The sequence below is a fragment of the Hibiscus syriacus genome, unplaced genomic scaffold, assembly GCF_006381635.1.
Source record: "Hibiscus syriacus cultivar Baekdansim isolate YM2019G1 unplaced genomic scaffold, ASM638163v2 tig00110257_pilon, whole genome shotgun sequence".
Taxonomy (NCBI): Eukaryota; Viridiplantae; Streptophyta; class Magnoliopsida; order Malvales; family Malvaceae; genus Hibiscus; species Hibiscus syriacus.
In genome coordinates, this window is record NW_024062648.1 from 942,151 (window position 1) to 964,086 (window position 21,936).

Sequence of the window (21,936 nt, forward strand, 5' to 3'; positions counted from 1 at the left end):
ATTGCCTCTGGAGATGATGAGCAAACCCAAGTATTGGACTCTGTTTTATTTTTTATTTTCATTTTACATATATATAATATGAACCATTTTGTTTTTTTCCCATTTATGGGTTAAACCTTGTTGGTACGCAGTGCATTATCAGTCATCAGGCATTGCCATGCCTGTCAAAACTTTTGACCAATGACCATGAAATGAGCATTAAGAAGGAAGCCTGTAGGACAATCTCAAATATCTCATCCGGAAATAAGGAGCAAATGCAGGTAATATTTTGACCTCTACGATTTGCTTGCATTGATTTGTACAGTGAAAGGATATTCAATGCCATGAATTTTACCGGCTGTGATTGAAGCTGATATTATTGCTCCTCTGGTTCATCTGCTTCAAAATGCTGAATTTGATATTAAGAGAGAAGCTGCACGGGCCATCTCAAATGCGACATCCGTTGGTACTCATGATCAGATCAGGTATGAAAACGGTTTCCTATATATTAATTGTCTGAAATCATGTCTTGACAGGATGTCAATGATAAATTACCTCATCTGGGGTGGTACATATCACAAATGTTGTAGGTTCCTTGTAATCCAAGGTTGCATCAAGCCGTTGTGTGATCTTCTTTTATGTCGCGATCCGATTACAGTTAAAGTTTGCTTGAAAGGGATTGAAAACATTCTCAAGGTAGGAGAAGATGATAAAATTACGGGCACAACCGAAGGAGTGAATCTCTATGCACAAATAATTAGTGATGCAAGGGGTCGAGAAAAGATCGAGTCTATACGGTCTCTTTACGGATGGGATTATGAATGCCGTAAGAGTGAATTGTATCCCGACACCATTGAGACTTATGAAAAGGCTGTGGAAATTCTTCAGAGATATTGGTCCAAGTAAGATGATGCCACTCAATCAAGGTTTAATTCTGGAGGGATGAGTCCTTTTTACTTTCATGGAGATATGTATAGAAATGAAAAGATCAGGTTATCTGTTCAATACTGTCATATATTTTAATAAATATATATCACTGTATTCGATATAGTGCTCTCTAATTTTATTATTTTTAGTCTTTATAGTTCTGTTATATTATACTTGTATTATTTGAGGCAAGACTGAATTTTATTTTGAACAATGGCAACTGAATATGTAAGAGCATATGACCTATAAGTTCCTCATCACAAATCAGCCTTTCAATTATATACATGTAAGAGCATAATAGACATATATGCTATAAGTTCTTCATCACAAATCAACCTTTCAATTATATACATGTAAGAGCAAGAGAGAAAACAGTAGATTCCACTGAAGCAGCCATCAATGTGGCTAAGGCCTAAAGGAAGGGTGATTACAAGCAGAAAATAACATCGAAATAATTAATCAAAAAAATCACACTACAAAGCCTTGAAATGGACATCAGGGAAGGACTTGCATACCACATAACCGTGTTTTCCCGTCTTTTAATGGTTCCCCACTTCCTTCCATTTGGAGTCTTTCAGAATAACTCGATATTTTATGGTCTTCACTTGTCTTAATCTGTTTACCGTCCACACTGTCATAAAATTGTGTTAGGTATGGCTCATAAATATACCAGTAAAGAGGACAGGAGATGGAGCGGAGTGAGCGAAGCGAACATCAACTGTCCTTACAAAGAAAGTCTCGTTGTGGGGTTACAAATTATGTGGGTTGGGGGTGCGGGGGCGCAGCCCCCGCGGTACGGTACAGTGTTGATTTTGTAATTATGTACCAGGGTTTTCTATTATAAATAGAGATGTAACCTAGACCTAAAAAAAAATCATTGAATAAAACTTCTAGCGCCGCCTAGGCACCGAGGACGTAAGCACATTGCCGAACCTCGTAAAATTCTCGTGTTCTTTCGTTTTCTTTACCCGTTTTCGTCAACAATTGGTATCAGAGATCAGGAGCAAAATTCGAAGTCGCGAAATTCGATGGTCAGGGTAACTTCGGATTATGGCAAACGAGGGTGAAGGATCTATTGGCGCAGCAAGGGATCTTGAAGGCTTTGCGACCTACAAAGCCGGCGTCGATGGATGAGGAAGATTGGGAAGAATTGCAGCAGCGAGCGGCAGGAACCATACGATTATGCTTGGCGGACGAGGTCATGTATCACGTCATGCATCTATCGTCTCCAGACGAAATTTGGAGGAAGTTGGAAAGTCAGTTTATGTCCAAATCCTTAACGACAAAACTGTATCTGAAGCAGCGGTTGTATGGGCTGAAGATGCAGGACGATCACGATTTGGCGCAACACGTGAATGTCTTCAATCAAATCATTTCTGATATGGCTCGGCTTGATGTGAAAATTGAGGATGAAGACAGAGCGATGATTCTGTTGTGTTCGTTGCCTTCCTCTTACGAACACATGGTGACTACTCTTACATATGGGAAAGAGACTATCAACGTTGAGGAGATTACTGCAGCCTTGTTAGCTCACAACCAGCGGAAGCAGAATGCAGGGGAAAGCTCTCAAGCCGATAGCTTATATGTCAAGGGTAATCGAGATCGTGGACGGAAGCCAGAGAAGGTAGGGTCCGGGAAGCGGAATTCCAGATCCAAATCCAGGGATAAGAAGACGATTCACTGTTACAAGTGCAAGGAGGCGGGACATATGAAGCGAGACTGTCCGAAGTTGAAAAAGCAGACTGATGAGAAGCGTGATGGCTCATCCAAGTCTGTGAACGTGGTCGAGGATGATACTTCTGATTGCAGTGAGGGTGATATGCTTTCTATTTCAACGACACAATTGACAGATGCTTGGATTCTTGATTCTGGATGTTCTTATCACATCACGCCAAATAGGGAATGGTTTTTGACATACAGGCCGGTTAATTCTGGTTCGGTTTATTTGGGTGATGATCGATGTTGCAATATTGTTGGTATTGGTGATGTCAGAATTAAGATGCACGATGGCTCCGTTCGGACGTTGAGTGGTGTTCGACATATCCCAGACTTGAAGAAGAATTTGATTTCCTTGGGCACTTTGCACAAGAATGGTTTTATCCCTAAGGCTGACGAGGATAGGGAAACCATTCGGATTGTTAAAGGAGCATTGACTGTGATGAAAGGCAAGATGACTGCAGGGAATATCTACAGATTGTTAGGGAGTACCGTTGCAGGTGGAGTTCACTCTGTTGAGTCCTGTGATGATACGACAAGCTTGTGGCATATGCGCCTTGCTCATCTTAGTGAACGTGGTATGGCAGAATTACACAAGAGAAACTTGTTGCATGGTGTCAAAAGCTGTAAGCTCGATTTTTGCAAGTATTGTGTTCTTGGTAAACAGACTAAAGTCCGTTTCAAGACTGCGAAGCACACAACTCAAGGGATTCTTGATTATGTGCATCCTGATGTATGGGGGCCTTCCACGACATCGTCTTTGGGTGGATCTAGGTACTATGTTACTTTTATTGATGATTTTTCACGGAAAGTTTGGGTGTATTTTTTGAAACAGAAATCTGAAGTTTTTGAGAAGTTCAAGCTATGGAAAGCTGAGGTAGAAAACCAAACAGGACGAAAAATCAAGTGTTTGCGGTCTGACAATGGTACGGAGTACACAGATTCACAGTTCCTACAATTCTGTAAGGAGCATGGGATTCAGAGGCATTTTACAGTGCGCAAGACACCACAACAGAATGGTGTTGCGGAACGAATGAACAGGTCGTTGAATGAAAGAGCCAGATGTTTGCGGTTGAATGTGGGGCTTCCCAAACACTTATGGGCTGAGGCTGTTAACATGGCGTGTTACCTTATCAACAGATCGCCAAGGGCATCGCTGGCTGGGAAAGTTGCAGAAGAGGTATGGACTGGTCATGATGTTAGTTTTGATAACTTACGGATTTTTGGTTGTCCTGCTTATGTGCATGTACCTGCTGATGAGAGATCCAAACTTGATGCAAAATCGAAGGAGTGCATTTTTCTGGGTTACAAGAAAGGTGTCAAAGGATTCAAGTTCTGGGATCCAGTTGTGAAGAAAGTTGTGATTAGTAGAGATGTCGTTTTTGATGAACAGTCTATGTTGCAGCAGAAGCAAGACACGACAGTGGTAGATTTCGAGCAGTTTCCAGTTGAGAAACCAGAAACTTCTCAACCGACTTCTGGTGGTTCCACTACGGATGATTTGCAGGATTATAGTCTCGCCAGAGACAGGGTGAGACGGACGAATATAAAGCCTCCGAACAGATTGGGTTTTGAAGACTTGGTATCTTTTGCACTTACTGTTAGCAATGATGATCCAGTTACTTTTCATGATGCCGTTACTAGTCAGGAAAACGACAAGTGGATGGCAGCCATGGTTGAGGAGATGTAGTCTTTGAATCACAATCGCACATGGGAGTTAGTTCCCCTTCCTGAGGGTAAGAAGCCGATTGGTTGCAAATGGGTGTATAAGAAGAAACCAGCAGTAACAGAAAAAGATGGGGAGAAGTTCAAGGCTCGTTTGGTAGCGAAGGGTTTTTCACAGTAGAAAGGAGTTGATTATGATGAAATCTTTTCTCCTGTGGTCAGGCACACTTCAATCCGAGCAGTACTTGCATTGGTGGCTAGTTGGGATTTGCATTTAGAGCAGATGGATGTTAAAACTGCTTTTTTGCATGGTGATTTAGAGGAGCAGATCTACATGCGGCAACCTGAAGGTTTCACTCAACCTGGAAACGAGCATTTAGTTTGCAGATTGAAGAAATATTTGTACGGGTTAAAACAGTCTCCGAGACAGTGGTATAAACGGTTTGACTCCTATATGATCAAGATTGGCTACAACCGATGTGAGTATGATTGTTGTGTCTATGTTAAGAGCCTTGATGATGGTTCTTTTATTTTTCTATTACTGTATGTTGATGATATGTTGATTGCTGCGAAGAACATGGATGATGTTATCAGTTTGAAAACTTTATTGAGTCAGGAATTTGATATGAAAGATTTAGGTGCTGCAAAGAAAATTCTTGGAATGGAAATTTGCAGGGACAGAGACTCAAGGAAACTGCGGCTATCTCAACGGGGTTATGTTGAGAAAATGCTAGAAAGGTTTGCGATGAGCAGCGCGAAACCAGTTAGCACTCCATTGGCGAATCACTTTAAGCTCTCATCAGAACAGTGCCCTAAGACAGATAAGGAAGCTGAAAAATATGGCAAAGGTTCCGTATTCTAATGCTGTTGGCTGCTTGATGTATGCGATGGTATGTACTCGTCCTGATTTAGCTCATGCTGTTAGTCAAGTTTGTAAGTACATGTCTAAACCTGGTAAGCAACATTGGGATGCAGTCAAGTGGATCTTTCGGTACTTAAAGGGTACTGTGGGACATGGAATTGTTTTTGGGAGTCAGCGGGATAATCCTTTGGTTGTAGGATATGTGGATTCAGATTATGCAGGTGACTTGGATAATAGAAGATCTACGACAGGGTATGTGTTTACTCTTGGTGGAGGGCCTATTTGCTGGAAGTCTACTGTTCAATCTGTCGTGGCACTATCTACAACTGAAGCTGAATACATGGCAGCGGCTGAAGCTGCAAAAGAAGCTTTATGGCTTACTGGTTTAGTGAAGGAGTTGGGTGTTCAACAAGATGGAGTTCAGTTGCTTTGTGATAATCAAAGTGCTATTCACTTGGCTAAGAATCAGGTGTATCGTGCTAGAACTAAACATATTGATGTAAGGTTCCACAAGATCAGAGAGTTTGTTGCATCTGGAGAGGTTTTGTTTCAGAAGGTACATACTGATGAGAATGCCGCTGATATGTTCACCAAGCCAGTTACGACAGACAAGTTCAAGCATTGCTTGGACTTGTTGAATGTTTCGAGTTGTTAAAGAAGCAAGGTAACCCAACCCACATTGAAGTTTCCAAGGGGCAGGATATTCGCCAAGGTGGAGATTTGTTAGGTATGGCTCATAAATATACCAGTAAAGAGGACAGGAGATGGAGCGGAGTGAGCGAAGCGAACATCAACTGTCCTTACAAAGAAAGTCTCGTTGTGGGGTTACAAATTATGTGGGTTGTGGATGCGGGGGCGCAGCCCCCGCGGTACGGTACAGGGTTGATTTTGTAATTATGTACCAGGGTTTTCTATTATAAATAGAGATGTAACCTAGACCTAAAAAAAAAATCATTGAATAAAACTTCTAGCGCCGCCTAGGCACCGAGGACGTAAGCACATTGCCGAACCTCGTAAAATTCTCGTGTTCTTTCGTTTTCTTTACCCGTTTTCGTCAACAAATTGTATTTGGTCATAAGTACTCTTACCATAAGAGAAGCATCATTATAACAGTGGAATTTGATCATAAAATAACTTAGTAACCTTAAAGATCGTACCAATTGGAATAATAAAGAATAGAAATGCATACTTCATAAAACAAGCTGAATGTCCAACATTTGCACATTGTGCGAAAAATTTGTCATCATCATCGGCCCAAACCAGAAGCAGTGTTGCTGTTTTTTTGCAAACCAAATTTTCTGCAGGATATCTGAAGAAAACATTGTACCTCAAAATTGAATGAGAAGGCACAATTTATTAACGTTTCTCGGTGATTTTTCTTGTAAGGTTTTCATAAGCTGGAACTAGTAGATAGCTCTGTCACTAAAAAGTAATTTTGGTTTCAGGACACACACAATCAAGCTGGTATTGCACATATGGGTGGCTTGGTTCCTTTGTTGAAGCTTCAAGATTCAAAGAATGGATCTTTTCAACACAATGCTGCATTTTTCTCTTTATGGTCTTGCAGATAATGATGTATGGTAGCATTTCGTAGTTGTGAACCTGGGAAATTTGTTGCATCGATTACTTGAAGTCATGTAACACTGTTTTACTATATTTTGGTTCTAATCATCTTTTGTAGGTTTTGAACCATTTGATGTATCAGATGAGTGTTGCTGGTTTTTGGCAAACCAAATTTTCTGCATGATATCTTAAGAAAACATTGTACCTCAAAATTAAATGGTGAAAAAGCATTTTTTCTTTGCAACACAATGCTGCATTTGCTCTTTATGGTCTTGCAGATAATGGTGTATGGTAGTATTTCGTAGCTGTTCCATTATTTGGTTCTACGAGCCCTGAACAATAACTCGATGGTGCTGTACAAGTTGGGCGATAAAGCTATGACTCTTTCTCCTATGACTGCAGCTCCACAGGTGAGTTTGCTAATTTTGGTTTATACGGTCCCTTGCATTTCCAAATGAAAAGCCAATAATAGGGATTATAAGAGCTTATTAGAGAGATTCTTATTTTCACTCTTCTTTTCTTTATATATCATACTTTGCTCTTCAATTTTTATTAACTAGGGAATCGCTAACTGCGTAAAATTTTTACAAAGTTGTTGCCTTTATGCAGCTGCTATTACATAATATACTTTTGTTGGCTTTATACAGCTGCTTATGCATATACGCTTAACGTGTTCCCGTCACTAAAGAAATGAATTATTCTTCAAATTTGGAATGGAAAATTGTTGCCTTTACACGACTTGTGCATATACACTTTGCGTGTTCCCATCACTGAAGAAATGAATCATTCTAAAGTATAGTTTAGGTGGCAACATGTATCTATGGGTTTTCCCTCACATAACACAATTGTCATCCCCCATTGCTATATCTTTCTATCACATTCTTTCTTTTTACAATGTCAATTTCTATCTTCTGTGTCCTTTGAGATGCTTATCGAATATTTCAGCTTCCCATGTTATCACAGTTCCTATAGATATATTGAGAAGGTTGAAGCTGGGAAATGTTGTGAAGAATGTGGAGGGAAGATCTCGGTCTCGGATGGTGCCTTTTCTTGTCAAGGCTGCGACATTTGCCTGCACACATCATGTGCTATTAAAAAGCGTCGTAGTCTGTGTCACGATATTACGCACCCCCTCCACCTCCAGCACCGACTTGAGCTCAGATGGCTTGATAGGGATTTCATTTGTGATAAATGTTTGTATATGTCTACTGGCTACGGATACAAATGTGTTTCCTGCGATTTCATTCTTGATTTCGCCTGTGGTTCCTCGGCCAATGATGAGCTTCCTAAAGATCAAGAACCGCTGAGGTTTAAAGATGGGAGGAAGAAGACAATCAAGCATTACAGCCACATTTGCCAGCTGAGCTTCTTCAAATATAGGAAGATACGCCATGAAGACTTGGATTGTTTCTGGTGTGAAAAACATCTATCAGGAGTGTGCTATGCTTGTTTAAGAGGATGCAAGTTCTATCTTTACCCCGGATGCAGTGATAAGATACCCAGGAGACTTGTTCTTCCCTTTCATCCTGCCCACCATCTTCGCGTAAGCAATGTCCAAGGGGATTGCTATGCTTGTAAAAGACATGTTTTTTATTTTGAAAAACTTGGGTATGCGTGCGAGAAGTGCAGCTTCTTCCTTGATTTTGACTGTGCTAAACTCTTGCCCACCCTAAAACTTGCCTGCCACCCTCACCTTCTCACTTATTTCAGAAACCCCACTTATAAGTTGTATTGCAGTGCCTGCGGCGAGGATTGCGGTGGTGCTAGTATTTGTCGTTGTGTGCAATGCGATATTAGTTTCCATCTAGAATGTGTTTTACCATCTGAAGCTACATCAAAGTATCATAGACATCCACTTATCCTAACCGAATCGGTCAAAGAAGACGATTCTGATGAATTTTGTTGTGATGTTTGTGAGGAGGAAAGGGATCCGAAGCATCCTGTGTATTACTGTCAAAGTTGCACATTTGTGGCTCATATTCAATGTCTACTCCCTGATGATAATGATGAGGTAATAATTCTTTTCACCATTCAATTTAATCTGTTGATCTCTTTGCTATTTTCAAATGATTTTTTTATAAAATTAAAATAGAAAAAGTATGAATTAAATTGGTGAAGCTCTTGGCTTTGATTAGACTCTCCTGATTAATATTTGTTCGATGAATAGGATCAAATTTCATCCTCCATGGAAAGCAAGGAAGCTTTGTCTGAGAAGGAAATGGAGCAGAATGAAGGGACTAATGGCATCAACACTCTGGTTTGCAACTATTTTTTTTTCTTTTTGTCTCATAACAAAACATGGTAGACGAGAGCTCCATAACCAAAACACAAAACATAGCAGCTCAATACTTACCGCCCCGTACCCCCGAAACAATATTATTCAACCCTTTCATCATATGTGATGACTTTGATATCTACTTATAATATAAAAATTATTCTGCCTATGCAAAATTAATAAATGAGTTTGTTCATCCTTTGACATTATTGTTTCTTTTTAAATGCAGCTTCGGCCTGTCATCCACCAACACCAAATGTATGAGGTAACTGAGGAGTTGAAAGGCGAAAAACATTGCAATGGTTGTCGTCTGGTACTTAAGGGTGCAAGCTACTTCTGTAAACAATGTTTGGGTGAATTTTACCTGCACGAAAAATGCGCTAAATTGCCAGACGAGATACAACACCCTTTCCATTCCACCCATCCTCTTTACCTCTATTCTTTGTATAGCCCTGGGAATCGAATGATCACATGTGATGAGTGTAAAGACATTTGTGGTGGCTTCATATATGTGTGCGAGCAGTGTAATTTCAAGCTTGATGTGAAATGTGCTGCTCTAACATCTCATAAAACTGGGGTTTCACTAGAAAAAGAGAGAGTAACCGAGTTGCACCATTTCAGCCACCAACATATGCTTTTCTTTTGCTACTATAATGACCCTATAAAAGAAACAAGATGCAGAATTTGTGAATTGCCAATCTTTGGTCCAGCCTATTTTTGCCACCTGTCTTGCTATTTTATTGTTCACGAGTCTTGCTTTAGGCTACCACAAAAGATTCAAGTCCCATTTCATCTAAACCACATGTTGGTTATCCAACAACCATGGGAACATTCAAACCCACAATGTTATGCCTGTCCTTTGAACATATCATCAGATGATTTCGCATATAGTTGTGAAGATTGTCAACTTAACCTCCATCCTATATGTGCTAATTACTTAAAGAGACCCTTGAAATGCGAGTCCCACTTAGATGACCTTTATTATTTCGGTACAGATTATCAGTTACTCTGTGCAAAATCCTCTCCATCATGGGAAACACATTTTGCTTGTCATAAATGTGGAAACATTTGTAAAGGAGAGCCCTTTTACCGTTGTCTTGAGTGCTCCATCAATTTCCATTTGAAATGTGTTCCCGCACCTAATACTGTTAAATCCAAATATCATCTTCATCCATTGACCCTGACGGATTCTTTAGTTGAAGATGATTCTGGAAAGTATTATTGTGATTTTTGCGAGGAAGAAAGAAACCCAAAAGATCATGTGTATTATTGTAAAGAATGTGACGGTCAGACCATCGCTCACATAGAATGTGTTCTTACTAGAAAAGTAAGTTAATTACATCTAATTTTTTAAGTATAGAGATGAAATATGCGTCTCTGTGGCAAATATCTAACGGTTGTAAACAGATTTCGCAGAAGAAGCGACGTGAAGAGCTCCAACCACAATCAATATTTCCTGCTGTTGAGGAAAAGGTGCATTTTCTCTTCTTTTTTTTTCTTTTTCTTTTTTGTTGATATGCTTGTTCAATTGTTCTCATGACGTTCAACTACTTGACCTCAGCTGGGAACTATTCCGGCCATGGTTAGTGGTGTTTGGAGTGATGATAGATATCTGCAGCTTAAGGCAACCACTCAATTCAGGAAATTGCTTTCAATTGGTGAGAAAATTATGCTTCAAAATATTTGGTTTGATACTGATTTAAATTATGTACTTCAAGCCCCTTTGATTATTTATCGAAGAACCAAGCCAACCTATTGACCAAGTGATACAAGCTGGAGTTGTTCCTCGCTTTGTTGAGTTCCTTGAGAGGGAAGATTTCCCACAGCTTCAGGTTGGATTTCCTGTCAGCAGAGCTTCAATATCATGTTTTTACTAGTTGTATACATTTTCAGATTGTTACTAATTCAATAATTATTTAGTTTGAGGCAGCCTGGGCTCTCACAATTATTGCTTCAACGACATCTGAGACCTCAAAGGTGGTAATTGATAATGGAGCTGTTCCAATATTCGTCAAGTTACTTGGTTCCCCAAGGGCTGATGTTAGCGAGCAGGTATGCATATGGAATGAATTCATTCACGTTTTACGATCTTACTTAGTATAAATGAAATGTTTTATAATTATATTTGTTGTTTCGAAATCCAGTCCATGCGGGCTTTGGGAAATATTGCTGGTGATTCTCCTGCAACTCGTGATGTTGTTCTTGGACATGGTGCTTTGCTGCCTTTGTTGGCTCATCTGAATGAGAATGCTAAACTTTCTGTACTGAGAATTGCCACATGGACCCTCTCAATGTTTTTGAGGGGAAAACCCCGACCCTGCTTTCATCAGGTTAGACCCCACCTTCTTTGTAAGATGGTGGTGGCGTATTTGTCAGATTAAACTATGCATTGCAATGAAGTGCTCAGATTAAACTATGCATTGCAATGAAGTGCTAACATTGAACTAGAAAGTGATGTGTATTGATAATTATAATCTTACTAATTATTCAGGTTAAACCTGCACTTCCTACATTGGCACGTCTTATTCATTCAAACGATGAACAAGTCTTGTGTGATGCATGTTGGGCATTCTCATATCTTTCTGATGGCACAAATGACGAAATCCAAGGTGTTGTTGAAGCAGATGTATGCGGGCGTCTAGTGGAACTTTTGCTGTGAGTTAGAATATTTTATGTTGATCGATTTTGGGTGCCCATCACTCTATTGATTTCTGCAGTATTTTGCTGGTTTTCATTACCAAAATCATAACCTGTGTTGCTTCCTTCCATAGGCACCCATGTCTTTTGGTGTTAGAACCTGCTCTTCGCACAGTTGGAAACATTACCTCTAGAGATGATGCGCAAACCCAGGTCTTGAAGTCTTTGTTCTATTTTGATTACAGTCTGCATATATATAATATGAACCATTCTGTATTTTCTCATATATGGGTAAACCTCGATGCTACACAGTGTCATGCCTTTTGAAACTTTTGTCGAATAATTACGACAAGAGCATCAAGAAAGAAGTTGTCGGACAATCTCAAATATCACATCCGGAAATAAGGAGCAGATACAGGTACCTTTTGGACCCCAATCTTTTTCCCCCTCGATTTATCGATTTCGGATCCAAGATTCTGTTTGCATTCATTTGGACAATGAAACGATATGTAATGGTATGGATTTTACAGGCTGTGATTGAATCTGATATAATTGCTCCTCTGCTTCATCTACTACAAAGTGGTGAAACACTTGATATTAAGGGAGAAGCTGCACAGGCCATCTCAAATGCGACATCGGGTGGGTCTCATGATCAGATCAGGTATGAAAATGGTTTCCTGTATATATATATATATATATATATATACATATATACATATATCAATGATAAATTACCTCGTTTGGTGTGTTATATTTCAGGTTCCTTGTAAGTCAGGGTTGCATCAAGCCGTTGTGTGATCTTCTCTTATGCCGCGATCCAAGTATAGTTAAAGTTTGCTTAAAAGGGCTTGAAAACATTCTTAGGTAGGAGAAGATGATAAAACTATGGGCACAACCGGAGGAGTGAATCTCTATGCACACATGATTAGTGATGCAAGGGGTCGAGAAAAGATGGAGTATATGCGGTCTTTAAACAAATGGAATTATGAATCTCATAAGAGTAAATTGTCTCCCGACGCCATTGAGATTTATGAAAAGGTTGTGGAAGTTCTTGAGAGATATTTGTCATACCCCAACTTTTGGATTCGTTATTCGATTGCTTAGATTAATATCTTGATTTTGTTGGTCCGATTACATCAACCTTCGAGCATGGAGAAGTCTTTGCTTGCCAGTGTTGAATCTGAAATTGATTAAACGTTGATTGATGTCAGGGTAATGCACCTGAATCCTTGTGCACCTTTGCCTATGTTTTTGCAATTTGTGTTCTGAACTACATAATTCATTAGTTGATTGTCACACATGTTTCTGGATTATCTATGAGATGTTCGAACATATTTCATGTATCGTGACTGTCTGTACTCGTAATGCTCTTGAAAGTACTTTGATTATTGTATCACATGTCTTGTGTTTTCCTGTAATATGTATAAACATGTACACTTGTCTTGTTTCATTGGTTGAGATGTGGAGGAAGTTTACTGGTCCACCATTCCTATTTTAGTAGTTTATTGCTCCTCGTGGTGTATCCGTGATATGATTCCTACAAACTATTTTTCAAATTTTCTTGGTCATCACCATTATTAATGCGATTCGTAGTATCTTGTTTGGTGTTTGGTTGACCGCACTGGGCTCCATAGCTCACCTCTCTATTCTTTTGCTTTCAGATATTTCAAGATTTTAAGATTGAATCGGGATCTGGAGATAGAGAACAAAATTTGGCTCGACTAAAAAAAACTCAACTCGAATTGACTTCTATTTCATAAACTCGAAAAAAAATAAAGTTCAAATCGAGTTGTAAAATACAACTCGAATAAATCGAAATTTTTAGTAATTAGTAGACCTATTTTCATGTTTGAGTCGAGTCCCTTAACTTTATATGATATATGTATATCACATATGAAAAAAATAAAGAAATATATATATATAATTGAAATCAAATAATATCATAATATTATAAATATTTATAATTAAATTTAAACAGAAACTCGAAAATTTGACTCAACTCGACTCGGAAAAATTTCAAGTCAATTTCGAGTTGTAAAATAGGATTCATCAACTCGAATAACTCAATTTTTTTAACTCGACTCGATCGAACACCCACCCCTATTTGAATGATCAAAGTCTCATATTTAAATTATGTTTTAATAACCAAACTCTCTACATTCATACTTTATTTTAATTGTGGTATAGGACGATACAATTAAATTATTTGGAAAGACATTTCTATTATATTACATGTATTAATGTGTTATGATATAAAACTCAGATAATATCCGAAGATCGTATGAATATTTGTTAAATTATTTAATGATAAAATGATAATAATTAAATAAATTATTTGCAAAACTGGTGACTTTCAAGATTCGATTATAGCGTCTAACCCAAGTCTAGAAAATTATAATATTGGTTTAATCCTGGAGGGATGAGTCCTTTTACTTTTATGGATATATGTATAGAAAAGAAAATATCAAGTTATGTGTTCAATGTTATCTTATACATTTTAATTATAAAATATAAAGATATTAATATGAAAAGTATATTTTTTAATATTGAAATTAAGTGACCCGAGCTCTTAAAATATCATCCCCTAACAGACCCCTACACTATAAATTTTCACCACGGAGAAACCTTTCAATTATATACATGTAAGAGAAAGAGAGAGAGAACAGAGAATATTCCATTGAAGCAACCATTATGGTTGAAAAGAACTAAGTGACCTCCGTAGTAAAAAATGTATTACTATTTGCAACCGTTGTTTGTTTAACATGAATTAAACAAGTGTATTATCGATCATCAGGCAATGTCTTGCCTGATGATCGATAATACACTGTGCAGGAACAAGGTATTGGATTCATTTTGATTATCATTTTGTTTATTTATAGTATGAACCATTTTCTATTTTCTCGTATATAGGCAAACCTTGTTGCTGCACAGTGTATTATCAATCATCAGGCATTGCCATGCCTTTTGAAATTTCTGACCAATAATTATGAAATTAGTATCAAGCGGGAAGCTTGTCGGATAATCTCAAAAATCACAGCCGGAAATAAGGAGCAAATACAGGTAACATATGGACCTCAATCTGTTTTCCCCTTGATATTTCACTCGATTTTATCGATTTCAGGTCTAAGGTTCTGTTCGCATTCAGTTAGAAAATGAAGTGATATGTAATGGTATGAATTTCAGGCTGTGAGTGAAGCTAACATTATCGCTCCTCTGGTTCATCTGCTTCAACATGCTGAATTCGACATTAAGGAAGAAGCTGCACTATATCAAACTCGACGTCTTGTGGGACTCGTGATCAGATATGGTATGAAAAAGGAAAGAGTACATTCCATTGGAGCAACCATCAATGTGGCTAAGGCCTAAAGACAGGGTGATTGCAAGCAGAAAACATCATTGAGATAATTAATCAGAAAAAGCCTTGAAATGCACATCAGGGATGGACTCCACAAGGAGGAACTGTGGAAGTGGTGTCGAAATCTAAGAAAATAAGAGAGGTGTTATCCTTTGTTCGCAGAGTTCGAGCCTCGTTCAATAAAACATCAGCAATCTTCTCTGCCAAATTCCCCTTATCGTTCGAATATCTCTCCCTCATCTAACCGGTAAAAGATAAGATCAGGTAAAAGAAAGTGTATGGTATATACTATGTTACAGTAACAACAATAATACCTGTACAACTATCTGAATTGCCTTCTTAAAGCTAATAACATCCCACAATCCATCACTGCACAAACCAGATCCACATTTCAACTATGTGACAAACAAAATGTCCAAATAATAAACAATACAAACAAGAAAAATACAACTCCGGGAAGGTAAGCAAAACAAAAGTTCTAGTGATGACCTACAACGTATCATACTTGGTAAACCTGTCAATTGAACAATCCGATCAGTTTCGGGTCAAGTCAATCTGGATTACTACTTTGGGTCTTTCAGGTCATTACAGGATCAACTATTTCAAGTTGTGTTTGGGCAATTTTGGGTAAGAATTTGTTTTGGTTAAACTTAATTTGGGTTTGAGTTTAGACTGATCAGTCAGGTTTTTAGGGTTATGTCAGAATGAGTAGGTTTAATATTTATGTGAGATCTATTCAAAAAATATATATTTATCTGAACTACACAATAAAAATAAAACAAAAGGTTTTACTGGCAAACTATACCGGCTTGGGAAGCCGGTGTCTAATATGGATATCCTTTCAATATGGGCATGCTCAATATTTCTTAAAGTTTTTTCATATACTTGGAAGATCATAGCCCTCATTCCTATGTCCAAATATATGTCAGACACGAGTACTTTAGGAAAAATGAAGAGTACGAGTGAAGTAGATGAGAAAATACCACTACAACATCGGTAATACATTTTATTATATGAAAATTCCGACAGTGACAGAGAAATAGTCACCTTGCCAGTAGCGCAAATGCCCTGCTTGTTTTATTGATACGCACAACTTGACTTATATAGGGCTCAGAACTAAAGCGGGAATCTTGCTGTTTCACAAATTTGTCTCCAAGCATTCTAGCGAGGTTCAAACCTGAAATTAAATGGTCAAATATGAAACGATGTACCTTAATGCTTTGATGCTGCTGAATCCTGAGTGTAAATATTACACTGGCATACCACATAACCGTGTTTCCCCGTCTTTTAATGGTTCCCCAGTTCCTTCCATTCGGACTCTTTCAGAATAACTCGATATTTTATGGTCTTCAGTCATCTTAATCTGTTTACCATCCACGCTGTCATAAAATTGTATATGGTCACAAGTACAAATACGAAAAGAGAAGCATTCATTATAACAGTGGAATTTGATCATAAAATAACTTGGTAACCTTACAGATCGTACTAGTTGGAATAATAAAGAAGAGAAACGCATACTTAATAAAACAAGCTGAATCTCCAACATTTGCACATTGTGCAAATAAACTGTCATCAGCATCAGCCCAAACCAGAAGCAGTGTTGCTGTACAGCCCTGCAAGTAAATAACTATGATGATATGCAAACAATCAACTTCAATTAAAGCAGAAAAAAATTATCCATACTTGTAAATAAACCATTAAATTTAGTGAAGACAAAAAGGCCATGTAAAGCCAAAGTTGAAGAAAAAGCAATAACTTGCAGGATTACATTTTATTCAACAAGAGTTGTAGCTTAGTACAAACTACTACAAAATGGATAAGGAGAAATAATTCTATGTTACAAGCACTCTTCAATCTCCTTGTAATGCCCAGGTCTGACGCTTACATCCGACACATATTTGGACATAGGTCGGGGGTATGATCTTTCAAGTAGATGGGAAAACTTTGAAAAAAAAATGAGAATACATGTTTCAGACAGATGGCCATATCTGAGGCCTCCAAATCCATTTAACATAGAGGATGTTAAGGTGTATAAAAGCATTCCACTGCACTATCAGAGATTTCCCAATGAAAAAAAATGAAAATGAAAGGTATGCAAAGTAAAGAGGAGAAACAGATGAAGGAAAAACCTCATAATAGTTATCCATATGTGCTTCTGTCTGAGAGAATGCATCTCTAAGAACATCTGAGCAGTCATGTTGGGAAACAACCCTCTCTCTTTTTACAGAATCTGATAAAATGGTAGCAACCATCTCAGGCAGAATCCTAGAGACCATATGCTTGAAACATTAGCAAAACAGTTATTTAAAAATCAACACATCTAAAAGAATGGCAGAACTGCTAGTATTTTGTCCCATCAGAAACCTTGGATCTAAAAATTAACTTTGTATTGCCATATTAACTCTCAATCTGTAGAAAAAGGGGGAAAAGATGCATATTGCTAGTCTCACCCCTTGCAGACTATGATAAATTATAGTGAACATGATTTAAGATATGTGGAAAAAAAAGGTGTAGCGGATAAATTAATCAAAATATGAGAGGTATAGGAATCAACCCCAAACCATGGCAATGAAACACACTAAAGATGGGATAGGATACTAACTTGCTTGCAGATTTGGCCGCCTCAACACCACCATGTCCATCACAGATGCCAAAAACTCCAAACTGCAACATCAGCACAAAAATGAAACCCACCACTTCTTGGTAGAAGCAGAAAAATATAACTAAAACATCAAAACTTGAAAACCTGATCAATGCCAGGAAGAGGCCATTGATAATAGCAGACATCTTCCATAGGAAACTTCTTTCCTCCTCGACGCAATGACATAGGGTCTGAAGTCATACCAACTCCAAAAGGGACCAAGTGATCATTTTGGGATGAAATATGAACCTATCATGGGAGAAAATTAAAAAGGCGATCTGTAAAAATAGCTTCAAATCTAATATGTCATGCATTACAAACTGAAACGATCATATTATATGCACTGACCACAAAAAAGTAATTATTTAACAAGAAAAGATACCATCAGAAAATTCAAGCTGTTATAAATAATCATGTCAACAATCCCGTTATCCATAAACAATTTGAACTTATTGATTGGACATATAGAAAATGAGTTATGAAACATAAGTTACATAAGCAAATGAGAGTTACAAGAGAATTAATAAATAAAAAGCAAATGGTTATGTACTTTTAGAATCTCAGAAGTATATACTGCTTGTGGCATATGACACAATTTCTTAAAAGGTACCTTAGAGTATGATGAATTAATGATCTTGACCGTCAGGCGATACAAAAAGGAAAGAAAGATGTCATTTCTAAAGTAATGTTCCCATATTATGACAATCTTATAAAATTGCTAAAAAAAATTACTAGTTTACAAATACTCTTATATCCCAAAGAAGTGTGAATAAAGAGAATATCTTGTCCATGCAAAATCCAATACAAATAGATATATTAGAATTTATCCAGAATATTTTGATAATTTTAGAAGAAAAAGTGCCAGAACTATAAGTAGATTGAAAAGCAGTCGACTTACATAAATATTTGAGGTTGTACCAACAGTTATTTTGTCTCCACTTGCAAGTTCCACCGGGTTACCCCATTGCCTACTTCCAGAACCAGGATGATTAATTGGACGAGAATTCAACAGTGTTCCATTCAGACTACCCATGTCCACCAGCTCCCATCTCAATTTCTACAATGTTTGTAACATTTTAAACACTTAGTACACCATACATAGATAAAGCAACCAAATGCAAACTCATGAAATACAAATAAGTTTACATTTGAATTCCAATTTATCCTTGCATGCTTTCCGGAAACCTCTAAATCTTTCAATAATAAATTACTTGGAGGAACTCTTCCAAGGGTAAACGGTTCCTTTACGGTGCTCGTTGACAATACAGAACATTGAAGTCCACAAGAAGGACCCGACACAACCTCAAGAGAGAGGCAACTTCCTGCACTTCTAACAGAAAGATATAATTACATGCTTCACAAAATCCATCTAACATTCCATCTAATAGAAAGAAATCGACCTATTAATCTCCTTATAGAGAAAGAAAATTACTTTGATCACTGGTGGCATTTGGCCCAGACTCCTGTGGCCTATCATTTTCTGCACCAAATGTCAAGTTTTGACTTTGTTTTTCTGGCCTACCATATTTTTGTAGTTGAACAAAGTGCTCTGTCCCAAATGGACGCTTTAGTGTCTCACCAACCAAAATACCCTGTAAAGGATCAGATACATCTAGAACCACACTATCACCTGTACATAGTAAATCATTATAGCTTGTCGGTGTCTAAACTGAACAGTTAAAGCATGACTATAAAAATAAAAATAACAAAAGATGAAAGCATAAAAGTTAATACCCAGAGCCGAACAGGGAGATGCAAAGGAAAGCCGTTGTTTGTGATTAAGTCCTTGAGTACGACGAGGTGACCGCAGAAGAGCTTCAGTTCGGTGACACTGTCCGTCTAAATCATAATTTCTTGTCAAATTGTTGCTTTGATCTAGGGCTACATCTACATCATTTGATACAAGAGATCGCTCCAATTCACCAACCTGTAAGAACAAATGTAAAGGGTCAAATGTATGTGGACCAAAAGAGTTTCAAACAAAACCATAACAGTTTCCAGGTTTTCTTTTTCTTGTTTGGTCCGGGGGTGTTGGACCAAACAAAACAAAAAGATTGAACTCTTTCATTAGTCTTTGTACTATACAAAGTTATAGATTTAGTCCCTATACTTTAATTTGGTCAATTTAGTACCTATGCTTTTCGAGTTTTGAAATTTTAATCCTGGCCCGAAAAGTACAAGGACAAAATGACTAAATTAAGGGAACTTAAATGATCAAATTATGGAACGGGAACTAAATCTACAATTTACGTATATTACAAAAACTTAATAACAAAATACGACTGAACAAATTCAACTGCTACTGTTTAGGTCAGGACTGAAATTTCAAAATTGTAAAAGTACAGGATCAATATCCAACACTTCCACAGTGCAGGAACTAATAAAATAACATGGCCTAAGGTAAATAGTAAATATACACAAATGTTATTACAAGTTCCACATTTAGATAAACAATCACATAGTTTGTGAGGGTCGGTTTGTGTTTGGGTCGGTAGGAGAAAAGATGAAGGAAGTGAAACAGAGAGAAATCAACTGAAGTGAAATTTAATTTCAATATTGTCATTTTAATGTATGAGAAAAGAAATAAAGAAGATAAGTTAATTATAAGATATTAGAATTGTTGATAAGAAGAAGTGTCAAGACCTTTGTCCATATTTCAATCCTGGCCCGAACAGTATAAGAAGAAGATTAGTTAATATATGACACAAGATATGAACAAAGGTCTTGACAATTCTTAAAGCTAATTCTTTATAAACAAAATAAATAATCGTTTCCATTGAAAACAAAATAAATACACCTTCAGCTACAATAATGAATGCATATATATTTCTAAAAATGATAACTCAATAAAGTGTCATTAGGATAGGTATATTTATCTGAACAAATATGCATTAAGTATTCAGTAATTGTCAACGACCACAGAATGGATGTCATGGATCTCGGGGCACATTACTTACCATATTAAATCCACCAAACTACTTGCCATAACTGATATTCATGGTTGAAATCTACAGTTAGAAACAGCTGGTAAAAAGAGAGTACACATCAAATATCATATCCAGAATTCAATAATCAAATTCACATTTGCAACAGCTAATATAAAAAGGATAACATTTTTACTCATCTATCATCTTTAGATCCTATTGAAAAAAAATTAGATCTTCCTCTAACATCAATATAAAATCTACAGCAATGCAATATGAATAAAAAAATACAAAAAAAAAATTAATGAAACGCATTTCAGGACATTACTAATTAACCTCGCCGGATTGATTCATTGCAAATCATTCCCGAAATCATTTTTTAATTGTATTAACAAATAAAACCTCAAAAAATAATTCAGATCTACCTAGAGCTCAAAAGGCGATGATCATAACGCGGATGAAGTAGATTCGGTTAAGATCCAAAGAAAACTTTGCCTAATTAAAAAAATGAATGATGAATAAATAAAAAAAAATACCTTGACGGTGCGAGAGTGATAGGAGTAGAAGAAAAAGCGCCATGGTCTGAAGGCGAAGACGAGGATGGCGATGCTGAGAAGGTTCAACATAAAGAGAATGAGAGTGAAAACGACAATGCTTTGTAGCATCGCCACCTTCGTCCCGTGCTCCCTCTCATCATAGATTTCGGATTGCGCCCTTCTTAGCGAGAACCTCGCTTTGAATCGGTCGCCTCGCACCTCACTGCCTCCAATTTTATCTCTCTCTTCTCCAAATGTCTGTATTAAATATAATTTGTTTTAATTGTTTTTTTTTTTCTCTTCTTCTTCTCTTGCTCAAATAATTAAATTGTTTTACGTAAATATAAAATATTAAGAATGTTAACTACAAGCCTCGTGTATCGACACGTGTACGTTATCTCTTTGGTGGCACGTTTTTGTACCTTATAACGTGGATCGAATTTGGTGGTTCGGTGTATTTTATTATATGGTTAAATCCAACACAAGTCCCCATACTATCTTTTAGATTTTAAATTGGTCCTTAAGCTTCCTAATATTTTAACTAATCACCGTTGTATCAATATTGTATCAATCAAATGCTTCATTGTGCTTAACCGTCAATTTATAATTTAAATGCAGGCCATATATGACAAAGTATATTGAAAATGTTAACGTAATGATCTACGTGTAAATGATAGATATGGTAAAAGAATTTAATTGATTTAAAAAATAAATTGAAAAAACAATATAGTCCCTTGATAATTCTAAAAGAATTCAATTAAACCTTCAAACTTTATAAAAAAAATAATTAAGCCCCTCTGTTATATTATTATCACCATTCACATTTTGTCATATCAATATCACCATTCACATTTTG

General features: G+C 37.1%; 1 protein-coding gene and 1 pseudogene across 6 annotated transcripts; one reads left to right on the forward strand and one right to left on the reverse strand.

The window, feature by feature from the left end:
• Positions 1-1,264: 1,264 nt before the first annotated feature.
• LOC120115002 (protein phosphatase 2C 70-like) lies at positions 1,265-21,359 on the reverse strand. Of its 6 annotated transcripts, none has more exons than XM_039135769.1 (15): positions 21,121-21,204; positions 20,578-20,630; positions 19,355-19,547; positions 19,053-19,250; positions 18,767-18,942; positions 18,519-18,677; positions 17,726-17,869; positions 17,582-17,643; positions 17,109-17,244; positions 16,498-16,592; positions 16,243-16,358; positions 16,027-16,156; positions 15,294-15,348; positions 15,045-15,219; positions 1,265-1,388 (listed from the first exon to the last, which is right to left on the reverse strand). In XM_039135769.1, exons 2-14 carry the CDS (start codon positions 20,578-20,580, stop codon positions 15,058-15,060), a joined length of 1,629 nt encoding a protein of 542 aa, XP_038991700.1. In that variant the 5' UTR covers positions 20,581-20,630; positions 21,121-21,204; the 3' UTR covers positions 1,265-1,388; positions 15,045-15,057. The 6 variants fall into 6 exon arrangements, with proteins under 6 accessions (XP_038991700.1, XP_038991704.1, XP_038991702.1 ...); XM_039135773.1 differs by having other exon boundaries at positions 19,355-19,459; positions 20,574-20,630; positions 21,121-21,187; XM_039135771.1 differs by having other exon boundaries at positions 20,578-20,644; positions 21,081-21,143.
• LOC120115005 lies at positions 7,653-12,981 on the forward strand (annotated as a pseudogene).
• Positions 21,360-21,936: the final 577 nt, after the last annotated feature.

Bases quoted from the DNA above. Each gene is read 5' to 3' on its own strand.
- LOC120115002 (XM_039135768.1), bottom strand. From the start codon at position 21,209: ATGCTACAAAGCATTGTCGTTTTCACTCTCATTCTCTTTATGTTGAAC. The intron at 17,870-18,518 runs GTAAGTCGACTG...CTCCCATGATAG, and splicing joins GTACAACCTCAAATATTTAT to GTTCATATTTCATCCCAAAA. The intron at 16,359-16,497 runs GTATGCGTTTCT...ATTTTATGACAG, and splicing joins GATTCAGCTTGTTTTATTAA to CGTGGATGGTAAACAGATTA.